This window comes from Mesoplodon densirostris, chromosome 3, assembly GCF_025265405.1.
Source record: "Mesoplodon densirostris isolate mMesDen1 chromosome 3, mMesDen1 primary haplotype, whole genome shotgun sequence".
NCBI lineage: Eukaryota > Metazoa > Chordata > Mammalia > Artiodactyla > Ziphiidae > Mesoplodon > Mesoplodon densirostris.
In genome coordinates, this window is record NC_082663.1 from 93,572,417 (window position 1) to 93,594,180 (window position 21,764).

The 21,764-nt window shown below is 37.3% G+C and overlaps 1 protein-coding gene across 2 annotated transcripts in view; it reads right to left on the minus strand.

Annotated features, from left to right (window-relative positions):
- The window catches only part of DCP2 (decapping mRNA 2), a 51,309-nt gene that overhangs the window by 7,593 nt on the left and 21,952 nt on the right, over nt 1-21,764 (minus strand). Inside the window, exons 5-10 of one of the 2 annotated variants that reach the window (XM_060093240.1) lie at nt 11,380-11,532; nt 11,142-11,254; nt 10,940-11,047; nt 8,657-8,795; nt 5,850-5,960; nt 1,001-1,052 (exon numbers count right to left, since the gene is read on the minus strand). In XM_060093240.1, coding sequence (XP_059949223.1) covers nt 1,001-1,052; nt 5,850-5,960; nt 8,657-8,795; nt 10,940-11,047; nt 11,142-11,254; nt 11,380-11,532 — 676 coding nt within the window. The remainder of the gene's footprint in view (nt 1-1,000; nt 1,053-5,849; nt 5,961-8,656; nt 8,796-10,939; nt 11,048-11,141; nt 11,255-11,379; nt 11,533-21,764) is intronic. The other variant, XM_060093241.1, reaches the window with a different exon arrangement.

A 21,764-nucleotide genomic window follows, 5' to 3' on the forward strand; every position in this document is an offset into this window, starting at 1 on the left:
CTGGACCACCAGGGAAGTCCCCAAAGCATCTCTTTTAAAATAGCTTCTATCTTGCTTAAATTATAAACAGTAATGCAAGAAAATATAATGCTTCTCAATTCTTAAGAGTTTTCTATATGAAAGCCTTAAATCTAGATGGTAAATAAATGCTTACCTACTGCACAGGGAATTTCATACCATTCAAAACAGCACCGAAGAAAAAAATAGCCTATTGCACTTCCAAATGACATATATTAAATCAGTATTTACAAAGAGCTTTCTACATTCCTCAACATTACTTTCCAAATAAGATCACACACCTACTCTTCATAACTGAGGATGGAGAAGTTCCAAATGTCATTTTAATTTCTTTTTTTTTTTTGGATACGCGGGCCTTTCACTGTTGTGGCCTCTCCCGTTGTGGAGCACAGGCTCCGGACGCGCAGGCTCAGCGGCCATGGCTCACGGGCCCAGCTGCTCCACGGCATATGGAATCTTCCCAGACCGGGGCACGAACCCGTGTCCCCTGCATCGGCAGGCGGACTCTAAACCACTGCGCCACCAGGGAAGCCCCCAAATGTCATTTTAATAAAAGCTATCCTTAGTATCATCTTAACAAGTTGATCATTACCTCAAGTAAGGGGGAAATGTTTCCCTTCTGAAATTAGCACTCCCCTTACATATATGTGAGAATGAGGTTTCTCCTCACCATTATATTACTTGGGTCTACTCCCTGTCTAACCCTTAAGCAATTATTTATTTATTTACAATATTCATGCACAGCACCAAGGCTTCACATTCACAAAAGAAATAGCACAGGGAAAGGGCAAATAATTTAAATAAATCTATTTTAGCCAGTTTCATATTTAGAGAACTTGACCATATATATGAACTCTCTACAGACCATGTACAACTCTTTCAGCTTATCTATCACAGTTCATCATGCACCACTAAAATCAAGGTTACTTCAAAACCAAACAAAATCCCAACCAGCAGAAATTTTAAAAAGAAAATGACTTGCCTGTTTCAAAAGTATCCTGAAGCTTTCGTGGATGAAGTTTTTTTTCACATTTCTATTAAAAAACACAAACACACAACACACTATCTCCAGTTATTTCAATTATAAATAAGGAGATATATTATCAAATTTCTCAGGAAGAGAATTAAACCATATAGTCACCATGCCCACCTTGCATTGGTATTTTTATTTTTTTTATTTTTATTTTTATTTATTTATTTTTTTTTTTTGCGGTATGCGGGCCTCTCACTGTTGTGGCCTCTCCCGTTGCGGAGCACAGGCTCCGGACGCGCAGGCTCCGGACGCGCAGGCTCAGCGGCATGGCTCACGGGCCCAGCCGCTCCGCGGCATATGGGATCCTCCCAGACCGGGGCACGAACCCGTATCCCCTGCATCGGCAGGCGGACTCTCAACCACTTGCGCCACCAGGGAGGCCCGGTATTTTTATTTTTATTTTTATTTTTTTAAGCCTAAAACTGTTTTTAGTTCTTGATTACACATACAATATGGAAACACCAGAAAACAAGAAAATTATTCATTAAATTTCTCAACCCAGAGATAATTACTATTAACATTCCAGTACATCTTTCCAGCTTTTTTTCTATGAAGATATGTGTGAATGTATTTTCATATAATTATGTAACAAACAGAATTATTCTATACATAGTATTCTATAACCCACTTTTTATTATTTTTAACATCTTTATTGGAGTATAATTGCTTTACAATGGTGTGTTAGTTTCTGCTTTATAACAAAGTGAATCAGCTATACATATACATATATCCCCATATCTCCTCCCTCTTGCGTCTCCTTCCCACCCTCCCTATCCCACCCGTCTAAGTGGACACAAAGCACCGAGCTGATCTCCCTGCGCTATGCAGCTGCTTCCCACTAGCTATCTATTTCACATTTGGTAGTGTGTATATGTCCGTGCCACTCTCTAACTTCATCTCAGCTTACCCTTCCCACTCCCCATGTCCTCAAGTCCATTCGCTACGTCTGCGTCTTTATTCCTGTCCTGCCCCTAGGTTCTTCAGAACCACTTTTTTTTTTTTTTAGATTCCATATATATGTGTTAGCATACAGTATTTGTTTTTCTCTTTGACTTACTTCACTCTGTATGACAGACTCTAGGTCCACCCACCTCATTACAAATAACTCAATTTCATTTCTTTTTATGGCTGAGTAATATTCCATTGTATATATGTGCCACATCTTCTTTATCCATTCATCTGTCAATGGACACTTAGGTTGCTTCCATGTCCTGGCTATTGTAAACAGAACTGCAATGAACACTGCGGTACATGACTCTTTTTGAATTATTGTTTTCTCAGGGTTTATGCCCAGTAGTGGGATTGCTGGGTCGTATGGCAGTTCTATTTGTAGTTTTTTAAGGAAATTCCATAGTGGCTGTATCAATTTATATTCCCACCAACAGTGCAAGAGGGTTCCCTTTTCTCCACACCCTCTCCAGCATTTATTGTTTGTAGATTTTTTGATGATGGCCATTCTGACCAGTGTGAGGTGATACCTCATTGTAGTTTTTTGCCTTTGCCCTGCAGGATCTTTTTTTTTTTTTTTTAACATCTTTATTGGAGTATAATTGCTTTACAATGGTGTTATTAGTCTCGGCTTTATAACAAAATGAATCAACTATACATATGATTAGTGATGTTGAGCATCCTTTCACGTGTTTGTCGGCAATCTGTATATCTTCTTTGGAGAAATATCTATTTAGGTCTTCTGCCCATTTTTGGATTGGGTTGTTTTTTTTAAATATTGAACCACATCAGCTGCTTGTAAATTATGGAGATTAATCCTTTGTCAGTTGCTTCATTTGCAAATATTTTCTCCCATTCTGAGGGTTGTCTTTTTGTTTATGTTTTCCTTTGCTGTGCAAAAGCTTTTAAGTTTCATTAGGTCCCATTTGTTTATTTTTGTTTTTATTTCCATTTCTCTAGGAGGTGGGGCAAAAAGGATATAACCCACTTTTTAAATGTATATACTATGAACATATTCCTTTTTCAATAAATACAAATCTACACCATCACTTTTAATGACTACATGGTAGTCTGTGGCATAGATCTACGATACTGCATTTAATATTATCTTCCTGGATATTTAGATTGTTTCCATGTTTTCATAATTAAGAGCAATGGAGTGAATATTCTTTAAATTTCTCTTCTAGGGAAACAAGGTAAGAACTTTTTCAGGCTTTCAATATAGCCAAACTACTCTTTAGGAGGCTGTACCAATTAGCAATTTTTAAGTGTTCTCAACATTCTCAACAATACATAAGTGGCTATCTTTTCATCTTTGCCAATCTAATGAGGAAAAGTGGCATCCTGTTTTAATTTACTTTCTTTGATTACACATTTATACATTTATCAGTCACTTTTAGTTCTTCCCTTATAAGCTGTTCATATACTTGTACTCCATCATTAACTTTCTTTTAAGAACTTATAAAAAATTTATTCAAGTTCTTTTAGACAAATATGAGTCATTTGTGAAGTTCCCCCCAAAAAATCAAGGATTTTGATTGGTACTGAATTAAATCTATATACTAATTAGAGGAGAATTAACATTTGTATAGTACTATCATTTTAATCTGTCCAGCTTTTGTTAGGGACAGATGTTGAATTAGATTAAAAGCCTTCTGACCATCTATTAAGACTCTTCTTTGCTCTTGTCACTATTTCTACCAAAGTGGAGTGCAATAATAGTAAAGGGCAAGTAGTCTAACAGTGAACTGATCTTTAACATGTGCTTGCTAGTGGAATCAATACACCCCAAGTTAAATCAACAGCACCTAGGGAATTCAAGGAAAATACTTTTGTTAAAAACTTGGAATTACTATTATCACCCACTGTTAAAGAAAGAAAAATAGGTGAAGATACAATAAGAAAATTCAACATAGAAATACCAGGACTGGGACTTCCCTGGTGGTGCAGTGGTTAAGAATCTGCCTGCCAATGCAGAGGACACAGGTTTGATCCCTGTGTCTGGGAAGATCCCACATGCCACGGAGCAACTAAGCCTGTGCGCCACAACTACTGAGGCCACAAGCCACAACTAGTGAAGCCCGTGCACCTAGAGCCCATGCTCTGCAGCAAAGAAGCCACCACAATGAGCAGCCCGCACGCCACAACGAACAGTAGCCCCCACTCGCTGCAACTAGAGGAAGCCTGCGTGCAGCAATGAAGACCCAATGCAGCCAAAAATAAATAAATTAATTAAAAAAATAATAAAAATAGGAGAGGGTGTGGAAAAAAGGGAACACTCTTGCACTGCTGGTGGGAATGTGAATTGGTACAGCCACTATGGAGAACAGTATGGAGGTTCCTTAAAAAACTACAAATAGAACTACCATATGACCCAGCAATCCCACTACTGGGCATATACCCTGAGAAAACCATAATTCAAAAAGAGACATGTACCAAAATGTTCATAGCAGCCCTATTTACAATAGCCCGGAGATGGAAACAACCTAAGTGTCCATCATCGGATGAATGGGTAAAGAAGATGTGGCACATATATACAATGGAATATTACTCAGCCATAAAAAGAAATGAAATTGAGCTATTTGTAATGAGGTGGATGGACCTAGAGTCTGTCATACAGAGTGAAGTAAGTCAGAAAGAGAAAGACAAATACTGTATGCTGACACATATATATGGAATTTAAGAAAAAAATGTCATCAAGAACATAGGGGTAAGACAGGAATAAAGACACAGACCTACTAGAGCATGGACTTGAGGATATGGGGAGGGGGAAGGGTAAGCTGTGACAAAGTGAAAGAGCGGCATGGACATATATACACTACCAAATGTAAGGTAGATAGCTAGTGGGAAGCAGCCGCATAGCACAGGGAGATCAGCTCGGTTCTTTGTGACCGCCTGGAGGGGTGGGATAGGGAGGGTGGGAGGGAGACGCAAAAGGGAGGGGATATGGGAACATATGTATATGTATAACTGATTAAATTTGTAAAATAAAAAATAATAATAATAATAATAAAAATAAATACATCTTTAAAAAAAAAAGGTAAGAAATACTGGGACTTACATAAGATAAGCAAGATAAGCAAGGAGACTTACCAGTTTATGAATTACTTTCTGGAACACAGACTAAAAGAATGGAAGTAAATGCCTTAAAATGCTCACACGTATTTGTCTTTCAGCCTAGTCTAATGACTATGACACTGGCTATGAGTATTTTGTTTTATTTATTTTCATTTTCTAAATTCTATCTACTTGAAGAAAAAAACAAAAAGAAAAACACTGTGATGTTATTCCAAACTTTTAACTTCATTAAAATAATACAGACTCTATTTAGAAAAATATAGAGAGAATACTTAGGACTTGTCTAGAAAGCAGGGTTGACTACACACTGCTTCCAAAGTATTAAAATATATCTAAATAGCCACATATAGATAACCAACAAAAACCTACAGTATAGCACAGGGAACTCTATTCAATACTCTGTAATGACCTATATAGGGGAACAGAATCTGAAAAAGAGTGGATATATGTATATGTATAACTGATTCACTTTGCTGTACACCTGAAACTAATACAACATTGTAAATCAACTATACTCCAATCAAAATTAATTTAAAAAATAATAGATAAATAAATACCCACATAAAAAGTAAAGATCAGATGCACATATGAATCAATGTGATAAACCTATAATTGAGAGTAGGCAGAGATTTTTTTAATGGGTGAACAGTGCACACACAGCAGGTTCATAAAAATCCTGTCAATATATCAATTCAACATGCCTCGCCAATGCCCTTGCCCCATCTTAAAAAGCGTGAACTGCCTTCTTAGCATGAGAGCTGTTAACTCTTACCATCAAGGGATTCTGCTGCTTGCCTGGCTGGCTGTGGACCCCATTTGTTCTTTTCTTTTGATTAGGTGACTCTTGATACTGTTTTCTGCCATTTCCCCTCATACTTTGACTCTGTTTTTCCAGTAAGAAGAAATAAAATGTAAACCTACAGCATAATGTAATAGGATAAAACAATATACCCCTATGAATGTATTTAGCTGGTTGAATCAGAGTTCAGCAAAGCCCCCCACCCAAAACCTTCCTTAAACACCGGAGAACCACTATCAACATATTTTCTTATAGAAGATAGTGCTTCACAAAGCACGAGTCCTCAAAAGATATGAAATATCAAATATAATGGTCTCTAGGAATCTTTCCACACCTCTTGCCTTATGCCATTTCTGCTCACAGACTGTGTTTACAAGCATGAGGAGTCAAAGAATAATGGGAGCAAGGAGAGGGAAAACCTTATGTGACTGCCAAAGAAAACCTCTCTGTGAGGGAACACTGAGGCACATTGACTACAGTCCTTAAAGCTGGAAACAGGCAGCAGATGCGATCACTGTTACCCTAAAATCTGCTTTAAATTATTAATAAACAAATAGGGATTTTTAAAATTAATAATCTCTTTTTATACAAAATAATAAAGACAACTGGTTTTTTTAATTTGGGCCATTATCCCTAAATTTAGACCTAAAACCTAAACATGCAGTAATTGACATCTTGCTATTATACTGCTTTCACGAGTTAATTTTCTTAGAAAATAACTCTAAGTTTAACTTTAAACACAAAGTTTTTAAACATTAATTTGGCCTTAGAGGTCTTAAAAAGACAGCTATTTAAGAGGACTAGCTAAAGCAGTGAATAGAATAATTTTATTATTTTTTTTAAATGTATAAAAATACATTTATTTATCTACATTAATAGCTTGAAAACAACAAGCTAATTTAAAGAAAGAAAGGTAGGGAAATACAGCTTTCAGAGACTCATGTTACCACACACTTTTAATTCAATTTCATTCCATTCTTCTTGGTATCTACCTTTTATTGCAGTACCATATACATAAAATTTAGCACTTGAACGACTTTTAAATGTACAACTCAGTGGCAGTGTATAGTTACAATGTTGTGCAACCACCACCAGTATCCATCTCCAAAGCTTTTTCATCATCTAAACAGAACTTCGTACCTATTAAATAATTCCATATTCCTTCCTGTCCCTCAGCCCTGGTAACCTCAAGTTAATTTCTGTCTATAAATTTGTCTACACTAGGCACCTCATGTAAGTGGAATCATACAATATTTTTCCTTTTGTGTATGGCTTATTTCACTTAGCATGTGTTTAAGGTTCATCCATGTTGTAGCACGTACGTATCATAATTTCATTTTTTTTTAATATTTATTTATTCATTTGGCTGCGCCGGGTCTTAGCTGCAGCATGAGGGATCCAGTTCCCTGACCAGGGATTCAACCTGGGCCCCCTGCATTGGGAGCGTGGAGTCTTAACCACTGGAACACCAGGGAAGTCCCTTTCATTCCTTTTTAAGGCCAAATAATATTCCACTGTATGTTTATTTTGTTTATCCATTAATCTGCTGACAGACACATGGGTTGTTTCCACCTTTTGGCTATCATGAATAATGCTACTGTGAACACTGGGATATAAGTTACCTGTTTAAGTGCCTGCTTTCAATTCTTTTGAGTATGAGCCTAGGAATGGAATTGCTGGGTCATATGGTAATTCTATGTTTAACTTTTTGACGAACCATCCAAACTGTTTTCCATGGCAGCTGCACCATTTTACATTCCCACCTGCAATGCACAAGGGTTCCAATTTCCCTACATTCTTGTCAACACTTATTATTCTCCATTTTTTAAATTACATTTTTATTACTTCATACCTAAAGGGTATTAATAGTATCTCCTGTGGTTTTGATTTGCATTCTACTAATGATTGTGAACATCTTTTCATGTGCTTATTGGCCATTTGTATATATTCTTTAAAGAAATGTCTATTCAAGGTGTCTACCCATTTTTTTAATTGGGTTGTTTTGTTTGTCATTGAATTGTAGGAGTTCTCCATATATCCTGGATATTAATCCATTTTGATATGTGATTTGCAAATTCTCCCATTCCATGGGCTGTCTCTTCTCTTTTGATAGTGATCTCTGATGCACAAAAGTTTCTAATTTTGATGAAACCAGTATATTTTTTAAAGAATGAAAATAAAAAGAAAGAGTGGTACCCAAATAGATGGCTAAAGTAATAAAGACAGATAATACCATGGATTAGTAAGGATGTGGAACAAATGGAACTCTCATATATTTTGCTGGGGATATAAATTACTTGAGAATATTGTTTGAGTATATACTCAAGAACATAGGCATATCCAGTGCTCCAACATTTCTACCCAATTCTATATACCCAAAAGAACTGTGTATGTTCCTCAAAAGACATGTACAGAAATATTCATAGCAGTATGGTTTGTAAAAGCCCCAAAGTGGAAACAACAAACATGTCCACTAAGAGTAGAATGGATAAACTATAATATAATCATACACCAGAATACAACACAGTAATGAACCTTTCACTGGTAGCATATTTACCAAAATCAGATGTTAATTCATATTACTTACTACACTGGATTAATACCAAAGCTGTAAAGGTTAAGGAGTCTCATCCCTACTTCAAATCACAAGTCAGAAATACAGGAGCCTTGGATTAACAATTCAGAGCTCTACAACTGTTAATCTGTAATTCCTCAACTCAGATATATTCCAAAGTCAAATAATCTAAAGTAATGAAAATCTTTAAATGTGTATCACTCACCTTTGCTTTTAAAAGGTCAGACATTTCAGAATGATTATTATTATATGGTTTTTGTTGCAGTGGTTGCCTGTGCTTTTCCCACTGGTCACCGGGAGAACCTTCAGGAAATAATTGCTGACTGTGGCGGAATTTGGTTCGACTACACCAAGATTTAAAAAATAAAAATCAGATCAGAAAATTTTCACTTATAGTTTTTCTAACACCTGTTAGTTTATCTTACAGACCACAAATTTTACTTTATTTACTGTCTATCTCCGCCCACTGGAGTATAAGTTCCATGAGGGCAGGGGATTCTTGTTGACTCTATCAATTTACCCTCAGCACCCAGAAGACTGCCTAGCATTCCATATTTCTTGAATGAATTAATAATGTTATTTTTAATCCCAAAGTTTCCTACATTTGTTGATACCACTTCCTCCCTATAAATGATTGTACTTTTAAAAATCTGGGGAGTTCCCTGGCGGTCCAGTGGTTAGGACTCTGCGCTTCCAGTGCAGGGGGCACGGGTTTGATCCCTGGTTGGGGAACTAAGATCCCGCAAGCCATGATGCACGCCCCCCCACCCCGCAAAAAAAACCCCAACTGAAGAAAATAATTCTTTCATAAATTTAATAAATTTAGTAATAAATTCAATAAATAAATCTAGTCAAAACAAACAAATGTCAGTGGATCTTCCTTCTTAACAGGACAGACAACTCAATTCTCAATTCTTTACTAGGATGCTTAAGTATGGAATTTGATCTGGCACAGGTCAGTTATGGACCCTGGCCATGCTGGAAGAGGATCTGAAAAATTAAGCTACATTGTACAGCAAAAAATTCAGGAGCTCAAAAACGATGGAGAAGCAAATTAAATAAAGATCCAGTCTCAAATACTTATGCAAAAGAAACCAACTGTAACAGTAGTTTGTAGTAAAGATAAGAAATCGTATTCTGTAGTACCACATACATGTGTAATACAGTCCAGAGTCACTGATCCCAAGATCCATATTATAGTAAGATTGTTTTTGAATATTTCAGAATCTGTCCCCTTTCCCATTTAAAAACTGTAATTAAATTGCAGACTCTCTACTCTTTCTTTAGACAAAATTCAGACATTTCCTCCAACACATCAATAGATGTTATTCTATATGCTAAAAACAGACACCACCCTGCCTAAGAAACCTGAAATTTGGTTAAAGAAGTTGCCTTATTGTCCTAGGACCACAAACCCTATCACTGACTGAAAGATGTGGGAATCTTATCACACACTATGGTGGACAGATTCTCCCAAATATGAACAGTGACACAATTTCTTTTCAAACAGCGTCACTATTTCATGACTTTTTAGTAGTGATTGGGTTTTTTTAATCTTGACTACATTCCTGTCTACTTTACTCTTTTTCTTTTTTACTGCTTCCCTTATGTTTAGTAGTATATAATTTGGTGATTATAATCATAGATTCTGAAAGGCAGAAATGACCTTTCAAGGCATTTAGTCTAATCTCCTATCCTAATAAAATTCAACTAAAATGGAATTTCCCTATGTGCTTAAAAAATATTGACTGCAGATGTGTTACTCCTATTGTTTACTTTTTAAAGCTCTGGGATAAAAACAGAACACCTAAATTAGAGAAAGTATAAAAAGCAACTCTCTCTGAACCTAACAAAGGCAAAGTTCTAGCAAGCTGATTACAAATACATATACTTATTTAAGAAAATTACTTACTCAGCCTACTCTATAATTGTGATTTGGATACAATTACATTCCAATGAAGAAAATGCTCTTTGCGGTTCATGTCCATGGAATAGTCACTCTTTATAATATACAGTCTAGGCTAGGGAAAGAAAAGAAGCAAGCCCAAGCCTTCACAGTGCTATCTTTCTGAATAAATTATACATACACCAGCATCCCTCATCTCCTCTACACAAAAACAAACTTCAACATATTCCCCCATTCAACCATCTTCAGAAACTCAATTATTTCTAAAGTAAAGATATGAGAACAGGGAAGTAACAGTATAAATATACATACAGAGGATTTTTGTCTTTTCCTCATAGTCTATCTATCCATCTAAAAAGTTGATAAGCTCTTATGTATACCATTTTAAAATATGCTTGAAGCTCCTTTCCAAATTCAACCTCTCATCAAAAACCTTTAAAAATTTTTTCAATTATTTGTGAGACCAGTTAACGAAATAGTACCTACAAAAAGGAAGCCAACACCTCTGCAAACTTTATAAGCAAAATGTCACTGCATTAAAAACTATCAAAAAGTCAGAATCCTACGCATATATTTCTTTACCTCAATTTTTCCACAGTGGGTTTAGCTGGTGTGCTACCAGCTGAGGAAAATCCATTGTCACTATCTGAGGAATCGCCATATCTTCGAGAAAGCCAGTCTCTTAATGGTCTATGGAAACATTAAGAATTTTAAAACTTGGCTATGTAAAGAAACTCACTATCAGAATTTATGAAGTTTTGTATTTAAAGAAATACAAACATACCTGATAAAAGGAATGGCCATAAAAAATTTGTTTGGTGCCAAACCAAGTTTGGATTTTGGGGTCATATCATTTCTATGACAGGGCAATTTCTCAATGGAGAACCACTCAATGTGCTGAAACACAAGAAAATAATTCATTTTGTTAGTTATTTATTATCAAGGAGTTTCTAAAAGCAATTTCCTACATCATTTAATTGGGATACTGTCCAGCAATCTGAAAATACTTTTCAATTACATACCCGAATTTCTCTTCTGGTTTTCGGGTTAAATTTGGTATCTTTTGGAATTCCTGGAATGATGTACAAACGAGCAAGCTGGTCATTAATTCGAAGTTCAATGTAATCATCCTTACAAATATAATCTTTAATATCAAAACCAGTTTCTTCAAAGACCTGGAAATAACAAATGTGGATGATGATTTTCAAGTTTTGCTGTTAGACCTTCAGTTCATTAAAATTTGTTTATATCAAAGACAAAAATTCGGGACTTCCCTGGTGGCGCAGTGGTTAAGAATCTGCCTGCCAATGCAGGGGACACGGGTTCGAGCCCTGGTCCGGGAAGATTCCCACATGCTGCAGAGCAACTAAGCCCGTATGCCACCACTACTGAGCCCACATGCCACAACTCATCAAGCCAGCGCGCCTAGAGCCCGAGCTCTGCAACAAAGAGAAGCCACCCCAATGAGAAGCCGGCGCCCCGCAACAAAGAGTGGCCCCCACTCGCCACAACTAGAGACAAGCCCGCACGCAGCAACGAAGACCCAACACAGCCATACATACATTCATTCATTCATTCATTCATTTAAAAACCACTAAGGAAAAAGTCAGAATATTTCAGGGTCTAGTTCTAGCTGTGCCTCTGTTGAACTGTTCACTATGGAAAAACCTCCTTGAATACCTGAGCCTAAGCTTCTTCACCTATTCAGTGAAGGGCAACGTGGGAAATTGTGACTTACAATAATATATATTTGGTCACTGTCCCCCTTTCTGGTACAAGATCTCCTAAAACCCTTGGAATGCCTTAAGTGACGAAAGCAAAAGTGTCTTTTTGTTATGTTAATTAGGTGACTTAGGAAGCCCACATAAGGATTGAGTAGGGATTGAAGCTGGTCGCCAGGTGATCAAGAGGGCTGGAACTTTCAGCCCCTCCTCCCCTACACCTCCAGGGACTGAGCTTAATTGCTAATGGTCGGTCAATGATTTAATCAATCATGACTATGAAATGAAGCCCCCCCCAAAAACCCAAAAGGAGAGTTTCTGGTTTGGTGAACACATGAAGATTTGGGTATAGCAGTGCCCTAGAAGAGAGCATGAAAGCTCCTTGCCCTTTCCCCATACCTTGCCCTATGTATTTATGTCTTCCATTTAGCTATTTCTGAGTTATATCCTTTTATTACAATAAACTGATAATCTAGTAAGAAAAATGTTTCTGAATTCTACGAATCACTCTAGCAAATTAATCAAACCCAAGAAGGAGGTCAGAAGCACAAATGACAACCTCGACTTGCGACTGGCATCTGAAGCAAAGGACAGTCTTATGGGACTGAGCCCTTAACCTGTGGAATGTGATGCTATCTTCAGGTAGACAGTGTCAGAATTGAGTTGAATTGTAGGACACCCAGCTGATGTCCAAAACTTGCTTGCTGGTGTAGGGAAACAGCCCCTACACACACACACACACACACACACACTCACTCTCTCTCTCTCTCTCTCTCTCTCTCTCTCTCTCTCTCGCTCTCGCTCTCGCTCTCTCTCTCTCTCTCTATAATTGGGTCCAGAACCCTTACGATGTTAGAATACATCAGTGGTTCCCACTCTGTGGGAAGTCACTGGGAACTCCATATGGATTTTATTCACAGCAACCACAAATCTACATGTATACCAAGCAACAGAATGAAAAGTGTCTTACACCAGCGGCTGGTTTCGTGGAAGACAACTTTTCCACGGACCGGGGTTGCAGAGCGAGGTGGGTGCCGCTCACCTCCTGCTGTGCAGCCTGGTTCCACGGTACCATTCCGTGGCCCAGGGGTTGGGAGCCCCCGTCTTTCACAAAGAAAACCATTTCTCAAACATGAAAACGGAATGTGATTAATACTAATATTTAAGTGGACAGATTCCAAGAGTATAGCTACAACCACATTTGCACATGTGTGTGGGGGGAGGTGTTGTAAATGAACTAAAAATGAGAACTAGTGAAGTGGATTAATGGTTCTAAAACTGCCTTTCCTCACCATGCCTCAAGGACTGCAGGAGCGTAAATCTCAGGAATAAAATGTCACATCTAACCCTCACCTTTTCCTTTAGCCAGAGGAGCCATCCTTAATTTGATTAAAATCCCGGGCTTCTGCTTAAAATTTAAAAATCACTGGTATCTCCTAGCCTTAAAGTTCTCCTTCAGATAACATTTGTGTTCTCTGACAAAGTCCTTCCCCACTTCACCCCCAAATGCAAAAGGCTTTGGAGCTTTAGTGTCTAGTAACCAGTGTGCATCTTTTACACTGGAATTCGTTCCTCCTCTTCCCTCTAGTTTCAGCACCTTCTAACCAATCGGTGGGACAGAACATGCACAGACCTGCATCTCTTACAAGGTATGGGTGTGAAGGAGCGATTTCTATCCATTTTTTTTTTTGTCTCTTCCCTCCTTCTCTTGCCAGTACATCTGACAAAAGAAAGGTACATCTTTCTACCTTCCTCAATAAGGGCACATCTATACTTGTCTCAAACATGTGTAGACTGTAACTCACAATTTAAGCTCCTCTACGACACCTAACTCATTTCTGTATACTCTCAATTATGCTAAACCTTTCCCTAATTTTAAGAACTAGGTGAATATACTTATTTGAAAACTGCTCTATGGTATATAGAAAAAACAGACATTATTTGTGTTTCCTACTTCTGGAAATGACAGAGTGGGAACAGAAGTACAGACGTGCTACCAAAAAAAAAAAGTTTTCTTGTCCTAAACCAAAACTATACACCTTTTCCAAAATAAAATTCTTTTACCAATTGTGGATTTATTTCACAACTCATGTATGCTATCTGGAGTGAAAGTCCAGATACTTTGGTTTTCCTTTTCTTTGCAACTAAGGTCTAACCTACTCTACTGCTTCAGACATAGCTTAAAAAAATTTTTTTTACTTGTAAATCAATCAGGATGGATATTAGATTTATAACTGTAACAATTAGGACTGGTTTACCTGAAAGTTTACACATCAGTGACATAAAATTGTTTCTCTTCAAAGTTTCCATTAAGAAGGTCAAAAGGGAAGACATAAACCAGAAGACATTCACAATACACTCAAATCCAGACTATATTAAAAAGTCTTATATATCCACAGGACAAGTAAACCAACTTTTTAAAAAAATGGGTAACATGTAAGTGGGTACTTAATAAAAGAGGACATTCAAATGGCCAATAAGAATATGACAATGTGGTCAACATCATTAGACTTCAGAGAAATATAAATTAGAAGCACAATGACAGACCATTACATTCCCATGAGAATGGCTAAAATTTTTTTTAAATTGAGATACAATTAGCATTATATTAACTTCAGATATACAACATAATTAACTTTTTGTATATATTGAGGAATGACCATAAAATTTTTTCCCAGTTTTACTGATATAATTGATATATATCATTGCTTAAGTTTAAGGTGTACAGCTTAACGGTTTGACTTGTAATGAGAACTCATTGTAATGAGAACTCCTAGGATCTACTCTCTGAGCAACTTTCACACGTATCATACAGCAGTGTTAACTATAGTCATCATGTTGTTCACTGCATCCCTAGTACTTATTTATCTTCTAACTCAGTTTGTGCCTTTTGACCACCTTCCTACAATTCTCTACACGCACACACCCTCTGATAACCACAAATCTGATCTCTCCCTCTATGAGTTTTGTTTTGTTTTTTCAGATTCCACATATAAGTGAGACCATACAGTACCTGTCTTTGTCTGACTTATTTCATTTTGCATAATGCTCTCAATGTCCATCCATAGTGCAAATGGCAGGATTCTTTTTTTTTTAACAGCTGAAATATATTCCATGGTGAGTATAACATACCACATTTTCTTTAACCATTCATCGATGAACACTTAGGTTGTTTCCATGTCTTGGCTGTTGTAAACAATGCTGCTATGAACATAAGAATGCAGATATCTTTTCAAGTTAGCATTTTCATTTCCTTTGGATATATTCCCACTAGTGGAATTGCTGGATCATATGGTAGTTATAATTTAATTTTCTGAGGATCCTCCATACAGCTTTGCATAGTGGCTGTACCAGTTTACAATCTCAGTAACAGCGAACAAGGGATCCCTTTTCTCCACATTCATCTGTCTTTTTAAGGTGGCCATTCTAACAAGCATTAAGAGATATATCATTGTGGTTTTGATTTGTATTTGCCTAATAACCTAGTGATGTTGAGCATCTTTTCACATACCTCTATCTTCCATTCCATTAGCCATTCCTCTATCTTCTTTGGAAAAATGTATATTCAGGTCTTTTGCCCATTTTTTAATTGAATTATTTGTTGAGTTGTATGAGTTCTTTATACATTTTAGCTATTAACCCCTTATCAAATATATGGTTTTCGAGTATTTTCTCCCATTCCGTAGGCTGTCCTTCTACTTTGTTGACCGTTTCTCTTGCTGTACAGAAGCTTTTGGGTTGATGTAGTCGCACTTGCTTATTTTGGTGCTTATGCTTTTGGTGTCATAGCCAAAAAATCATCGCCAAGACCCATGTCAAGGAGTTTTTATCCTGTTTTCTTCTAGGAGTTTTATACTTTCAGATCTTACATTTAAATTTAAGTCTTTAATCTATTTCAAGTTAACTTCTGTGAGTGGTGTAAGACAGGGGTCTAGTTTCATTCTTTTACATGGGAATATCCAATTTCTCCAGCACCATTTACTGAAGAGACTTCTCCATTCAGTTTTCTTGACTCCCTCTTCAAATATTAGCTGACCATATATGTGTGGGTTTACTTCTGGGATCTCAGTTCTACTCCATTGATCTATATATTTGTCTGTTCTTATACCAGTGCCATACTGTTTTAATTACTATAGCTTTATAGTATAGCTTGAAATCAGGCAGTGTGATGCCTTCCACTTTGTTCTTCTTTCTCAGGATTGCTTTGGCTATTTGGAGTCTTTTGTGGTTCCATATACATTTTAGAATTTCTTTTCTAATTCTGTAAAAATAATGTCGTTGAAATCTTGATAGGGATCACACTTAATCTAGAGATGGTTTTTGGCAGTAATGACATTATATTAATTATATATGACAATATATTAATATATATATTAATTCTCGCACTCCATGAACATGGGATAAAAAAAATTTTTTTTTTGCTTTATAACAAATTTAATCAGTTATACATATACATATGTTCCCATATCCTCTCCCTTTTGCGTCTCCCTCCCACCCTCCCTATCCCACCCCTCCAGGCAGTCACAAAGCACCGAGCTGATCTCCCTGTGCTATGCGGCTGCTTCCCACTAGCTATCTACCTTACGTTTGGTAGTGTATATATGTCCATGCCGCTCTTTCACTTTGTCACAGCTTACCCTTCCCCCTCCCCATATCCTCAAGTCCATTCTCTAGTAGGTCGGGATAAAAATTTTTTAATTGGTAATTCTATGTGTAGGTCAGGACAACCAGAACTCTCATATGCGGGTGGTGGGAATGTAAATTGGTTCAACCACCTGGAAAACCATTGGCAGTAGATATGCAACTTCCCTATGACTCAATAATTCCACTCCTAGAGAAATGAAGGCTTATTTTCCTCAAAGGACATGTATAAGAATATTTACAGCAGTTTTATTCTGAATAGCCAGAAACTGGATACAATCCAATGCATAAGAGAATGGATAAACTGTGGTATGTTTGTACACTGGAATATTACAAAGAGCAATTAAAAAGGACCAACTGGGGCCTCCCTGGTGGCGCAGTTGTTGAGAGTCCGCCTGCCGATGCAGGGGATACGGGTTCGTGCCCCGGTCTGGGAGGATCCCATATGCCGCGGAGCGGCTGGGCCCGTGAGCCATGGCCGCTGGGCCTGCGCGTCCGGAGCCTGTGCTCCGCAACGGGTGAGGCCGCAACAGTGAGAGGCCCGCATACCGCAAAAAAAAGAAAAAAAAAAAAAAAAAAAAAAGGACCAACTGCTAATATACACAACAACATAGATGTATCTCACAGGCATTATACTGAGCCAAAGACATAAAACACAAAGAATAACTATTGCAAAATCCTAATTATATGAAGCTCAAGAACGGGCAAAACTAATCAATGGTGATAGAAGTCAAGATAGTAGTTCCCTTCAGGAAATGTGGGGAAAAGTAGGCATTGATTAAGAGGGGGCAGGAAAGAATCTTCTGAGGTGCTGGAAATATTCTTTGACCTAGGTGGTGGTTTCATAGGTATATACATATATAAAAATGAATAACCTGTTAAGATTAGTGTATTTTATGTTTTTATCCTCCAACAAAAAAAGTTTTTAAATAACTTTATATAGTTCTTAATTCTATTTTAGTTATTTCCTTTAACTACCTTCTTTGAATAATACCTTATAATCAGAAATTAGTATACATTCCAGTCACGTACGTCTGTATAATAATTAGAAACTATGCTAAAGGTAAACTGTATATTCTAAGTTCCTTGTGAGCAGAGCCTGTTACCAAACAGAATCTAACTGAATACATGCTTACTAAAACAAGTATTGGAGGACCAAGGGGCTGTTTCAGATTAGAGACTGAAAACATAACAACTAAATGCAAATACACTGCATGAGCCTGGATAGGATCCTGGATGGAGGAGGGGGTGGAAACTGCAGAAAAGGACCATAATGGATCAACTAGTAAATATGAATATGAACTGTCTGTTAGATAACAGAACCTATCAATGTCCCACTCCTGAATTTGATAATTACACTGTGCTTATATAAGAGAACTTCCCACTTCTTAAAATTTACATGCGTAAATAGTTAGGGGTTAAGGGGCATTTTGTCTGCAATTTACTCCTAAAGTATTTAGCAATAGTAATAAAAACCATTCACCCATATGTATCCAAAGTAATAAAGCAAATATGGCAAAATATTAAAAGGTGATTCTATTCTTTATATTATTCTTACTATTTTTCTCTATACTTGAAGTTCTCTCAATAGTAACACAATTTTAAAGAGTAACATGTAATTAATGTTAGGTTTTTCTAGTGCATTCATTCAAATATATCCTGTGTGCTTAGTAAGTGGTAGGTACTGTCCTAGGCACTGACTTCAGAAATGAATAAAGCAAGCACTTGCTGTTTAAAGAGCTCCATCTAAAAAAGAAATGATAACTGCAATATGATATACATGCCAAAAGGTAGGTGGGTGCTATGGGAGTACAGAATCAGGGTGCCTAACTCAGCCTTGGTTACAGGTAAGGTGTGGTTGTGAGTTGGGGTGGTCACCTCTGGAAGGCTGTCATGGGCAGCATCCTATTCTGCTGGATACACTTGAGCTAGGACTTGAAAGATGAACAGAAGTTTGCCAGATAGACAAAAAGAAAAAGACATTCCATTCAGATAGCTGGGAATGGCTACAGCTGAAGAATTATATGAGAGGAAATGGTACAACATGAAGCCATCAGCCTAGTTTAACAAAGGCAGCTTGAAACCCTGTACAACCAAACTTAGAATAAACATAATATAGTGACAGACCTCTTAATTCTAAAAGTGATAAAGACTGATTTACCTCTAAAATTAGGTATTCAATCTCAACAAATATTTACCAGGAAAAAATTTTAATAGCTCACTTACATGTGTAGACAACAAATATAAAAATTTTAATACCATACCTTCTGTGTATCAAATCCATTCCTGTATTATAATACAGAGTTAATGTTCCTGGCACATGGAATAGGACTAATGTCTCAAATGATATCAGATAAAAATCTCTACATAAGAGTAAAGAACTGTGCGACCCAAAGAACACCAGCATAGACAATGAAATCCTCTGGGTAAAATCTATGTCCTATAAGCCTACAAGAGGTAGAATAAACCAATAGTTCCTCTGTACAAATTCTATAAAGATTAAATCACATAAATGCATATTAAAGTAAGCTTTATTAGAATAAAATATGTTGTTCTGACAAATAATAAGCAACAATATGAACTCTTGAAACCACAAGTGAACTGCCAAGTATTCCTTGTTCTCAAAAACATTTGGTGTTTCACTGCAACTGACAACAAAAATATACTAAGGTTATCCTAATATAGCCTTTCAATAATATCTAGAAAACATTTTTCATATCCCTGTCCTAAATCTACTTCACTGAATACAAGTGATCAGAAATAGGGACTTCCCTGGTGGCGCAGTGGTTGAGAATCCACCTGCCGATGCAGGGGACACGGGTTCAAGCCCTGGTCTGGGAAGATCCCACATGCCACGGAGCAACTAAGCCTGTGTGCCATAACTACTGGGCCTACTCTCTAGAGCCTGTGAGCCACAACTACTGAGCCTGCGTGCCACAACTACTGAAGCCCGCGCGCCTAGAGCCCGAGCTCTACAACAAGAGAAGCCACCGCAATGAGAAGCCCACGCACAGCAACAAAGAGTAGCCCCCGCTCACTGCAACTAGAGAAAGCTCGCGTGCAGCAATGAAGACCCAACATCGAAGACCCAATGCAGCCAAAAATAAATAAATAAATAAATAAATAAATTTTTTTAAAAAGTAATCAGAAATAACCCAATTAACAAACGTGAACCAAGAGGTCAAAGAGAAGACTGGAAATTACTACGTGAGATGGCCCTTAGCTTTCTATTGACAATTATTCATACCTTCTCCCTGAGAAGCCTGCTTGCCACTGCTTCTTTTAGCTCGGTCCACAAACAGCCGTTATAGGATGTGTCAAATTCTGCTGTAGCATAACAAAACACCTCTATACAGCCATATATGGTGAAATAACAGTAATACAATTATAATAAACCAAATTAAAATGTTATTAAGCAACCTAAAATAAAGCTAAGCATCCATGGAAGAACTGAGTAACTTAAAAACAAGAGAAAAAGTGCTTAAGACATCAGCCTATTTTACTCACTTTTATTAATTTAGTAAGTGAACAAGAGTTTCTGGGTTTAATTTGCATTTCTTTTGTTACCAGTTTTATTGAACTTTTTAAATGTGCTTATTAGACCTTTTATTTCTTCTCTGAATTGTGTTCATGTGCTTTACTCATTTTCTCCTAATATTTTAGTGTTTTTAAATCCATTTGTGTAAGCTTTTTATATTTTAAAAGTCATAATTGGGGCTTCCCTGGTGGTGCAGTGGTTGGGAGCCCGCCTGCCGATGCAGGGGACACGGGTTCGTGCCCCGGTCCGGGAAGATCCCACATGCCGTGGAGCGGCTGGGACTGTGCGCCATGGCCGCTGGGCCTGTGCGTCCGGAGCCTGTGCTCCGCAACGGGGTGGGCCGCAGCAGTGAGAGGCCCGCGTACCACAAAAAAAAAAAAAAGTCATAATTGTAGCTACAAAAAAAAAAAGACATCAGCCTAAATCTAACTATTGGTAGCTAGAAAATGAGGGCAAAACCTCTCCATATATGTTAATACAAGTGAAAATGAAAATAAATAATGTAATATTAACATAAACTCCTATAAATGGAATAACAATCTGGTTTTCAACTAAGACACTGGTGGTTCTCCCCTCTCTCAAACAGTGTTGCTTTTATTATACTGCAGTACCACCAAGTGGCAGAAGGATACACTGCAACTCTAGCACTGCTAGTTGAATACTTCATCACTCAAAAATGGCAACTACTATGGATTGAACCCTCCAAAATTCTTATGTTGAAGGCCTAACCCCCAATATGACTGTATTTGGAGACAGGGCCTCTGAGGAGGTGTTACAGGTTAAATGAGGTCATATGGGTGGGGCTCTAATCCAGTAGGGCTAGTGCCCTTATGAAAAAGAGGAGATGCTAGCACACTAGCTCTCGGGACACTCACACAGGCACCTGGCAAAGGCCACATGAGCACACAGAGAAAAGGCAGCCAACTGCAAGCCAGGATCAGAGTCCTCACCAAGAAGTCAATCAGCAGGCAGCTTGATCTTAGACTTCCCAGCCTCCAGAGCAGTAGAAAATAAATTTCTATTGTTTAAGCCACCCAGTCTGTGGTATTTTGTTATGGCAGCCTGAGTGGACTAATACAGCAATGCTCCACCTTAATCCCAAAACTCAAAAGACTTGCCTTTAAAACTTCTAGCCTCAAAATTTACAGAAATTAAAGTTAAATATTTTTTGACAAGTTCCTTTATCAGCTAAAAGAGACTATTATTTAGATCAGAAAGGTTAGAAGTTAGGATTAATTCTTATTATCAAAGGGAACATTTTTTTCCCTGAAATTAAAGGACTGTGGTTCCTAAGTATGCTTGTGCTTTCCTCAGAGCAAGACAAAAACTCTAAAACGGGGAAAAAATTCATATTGATCCAACAGAAAGGTAAATGTTATTAGGAAATAGATGTACTTAAAAATCACAAATTCCTTCTGTTTTCATCTGTGTTTGTTTAGAAATTCTCACCCATTTAAAAATATTCCTTAACTACCTATACAGCAGTCAAGAACATCAACTCCAGAAC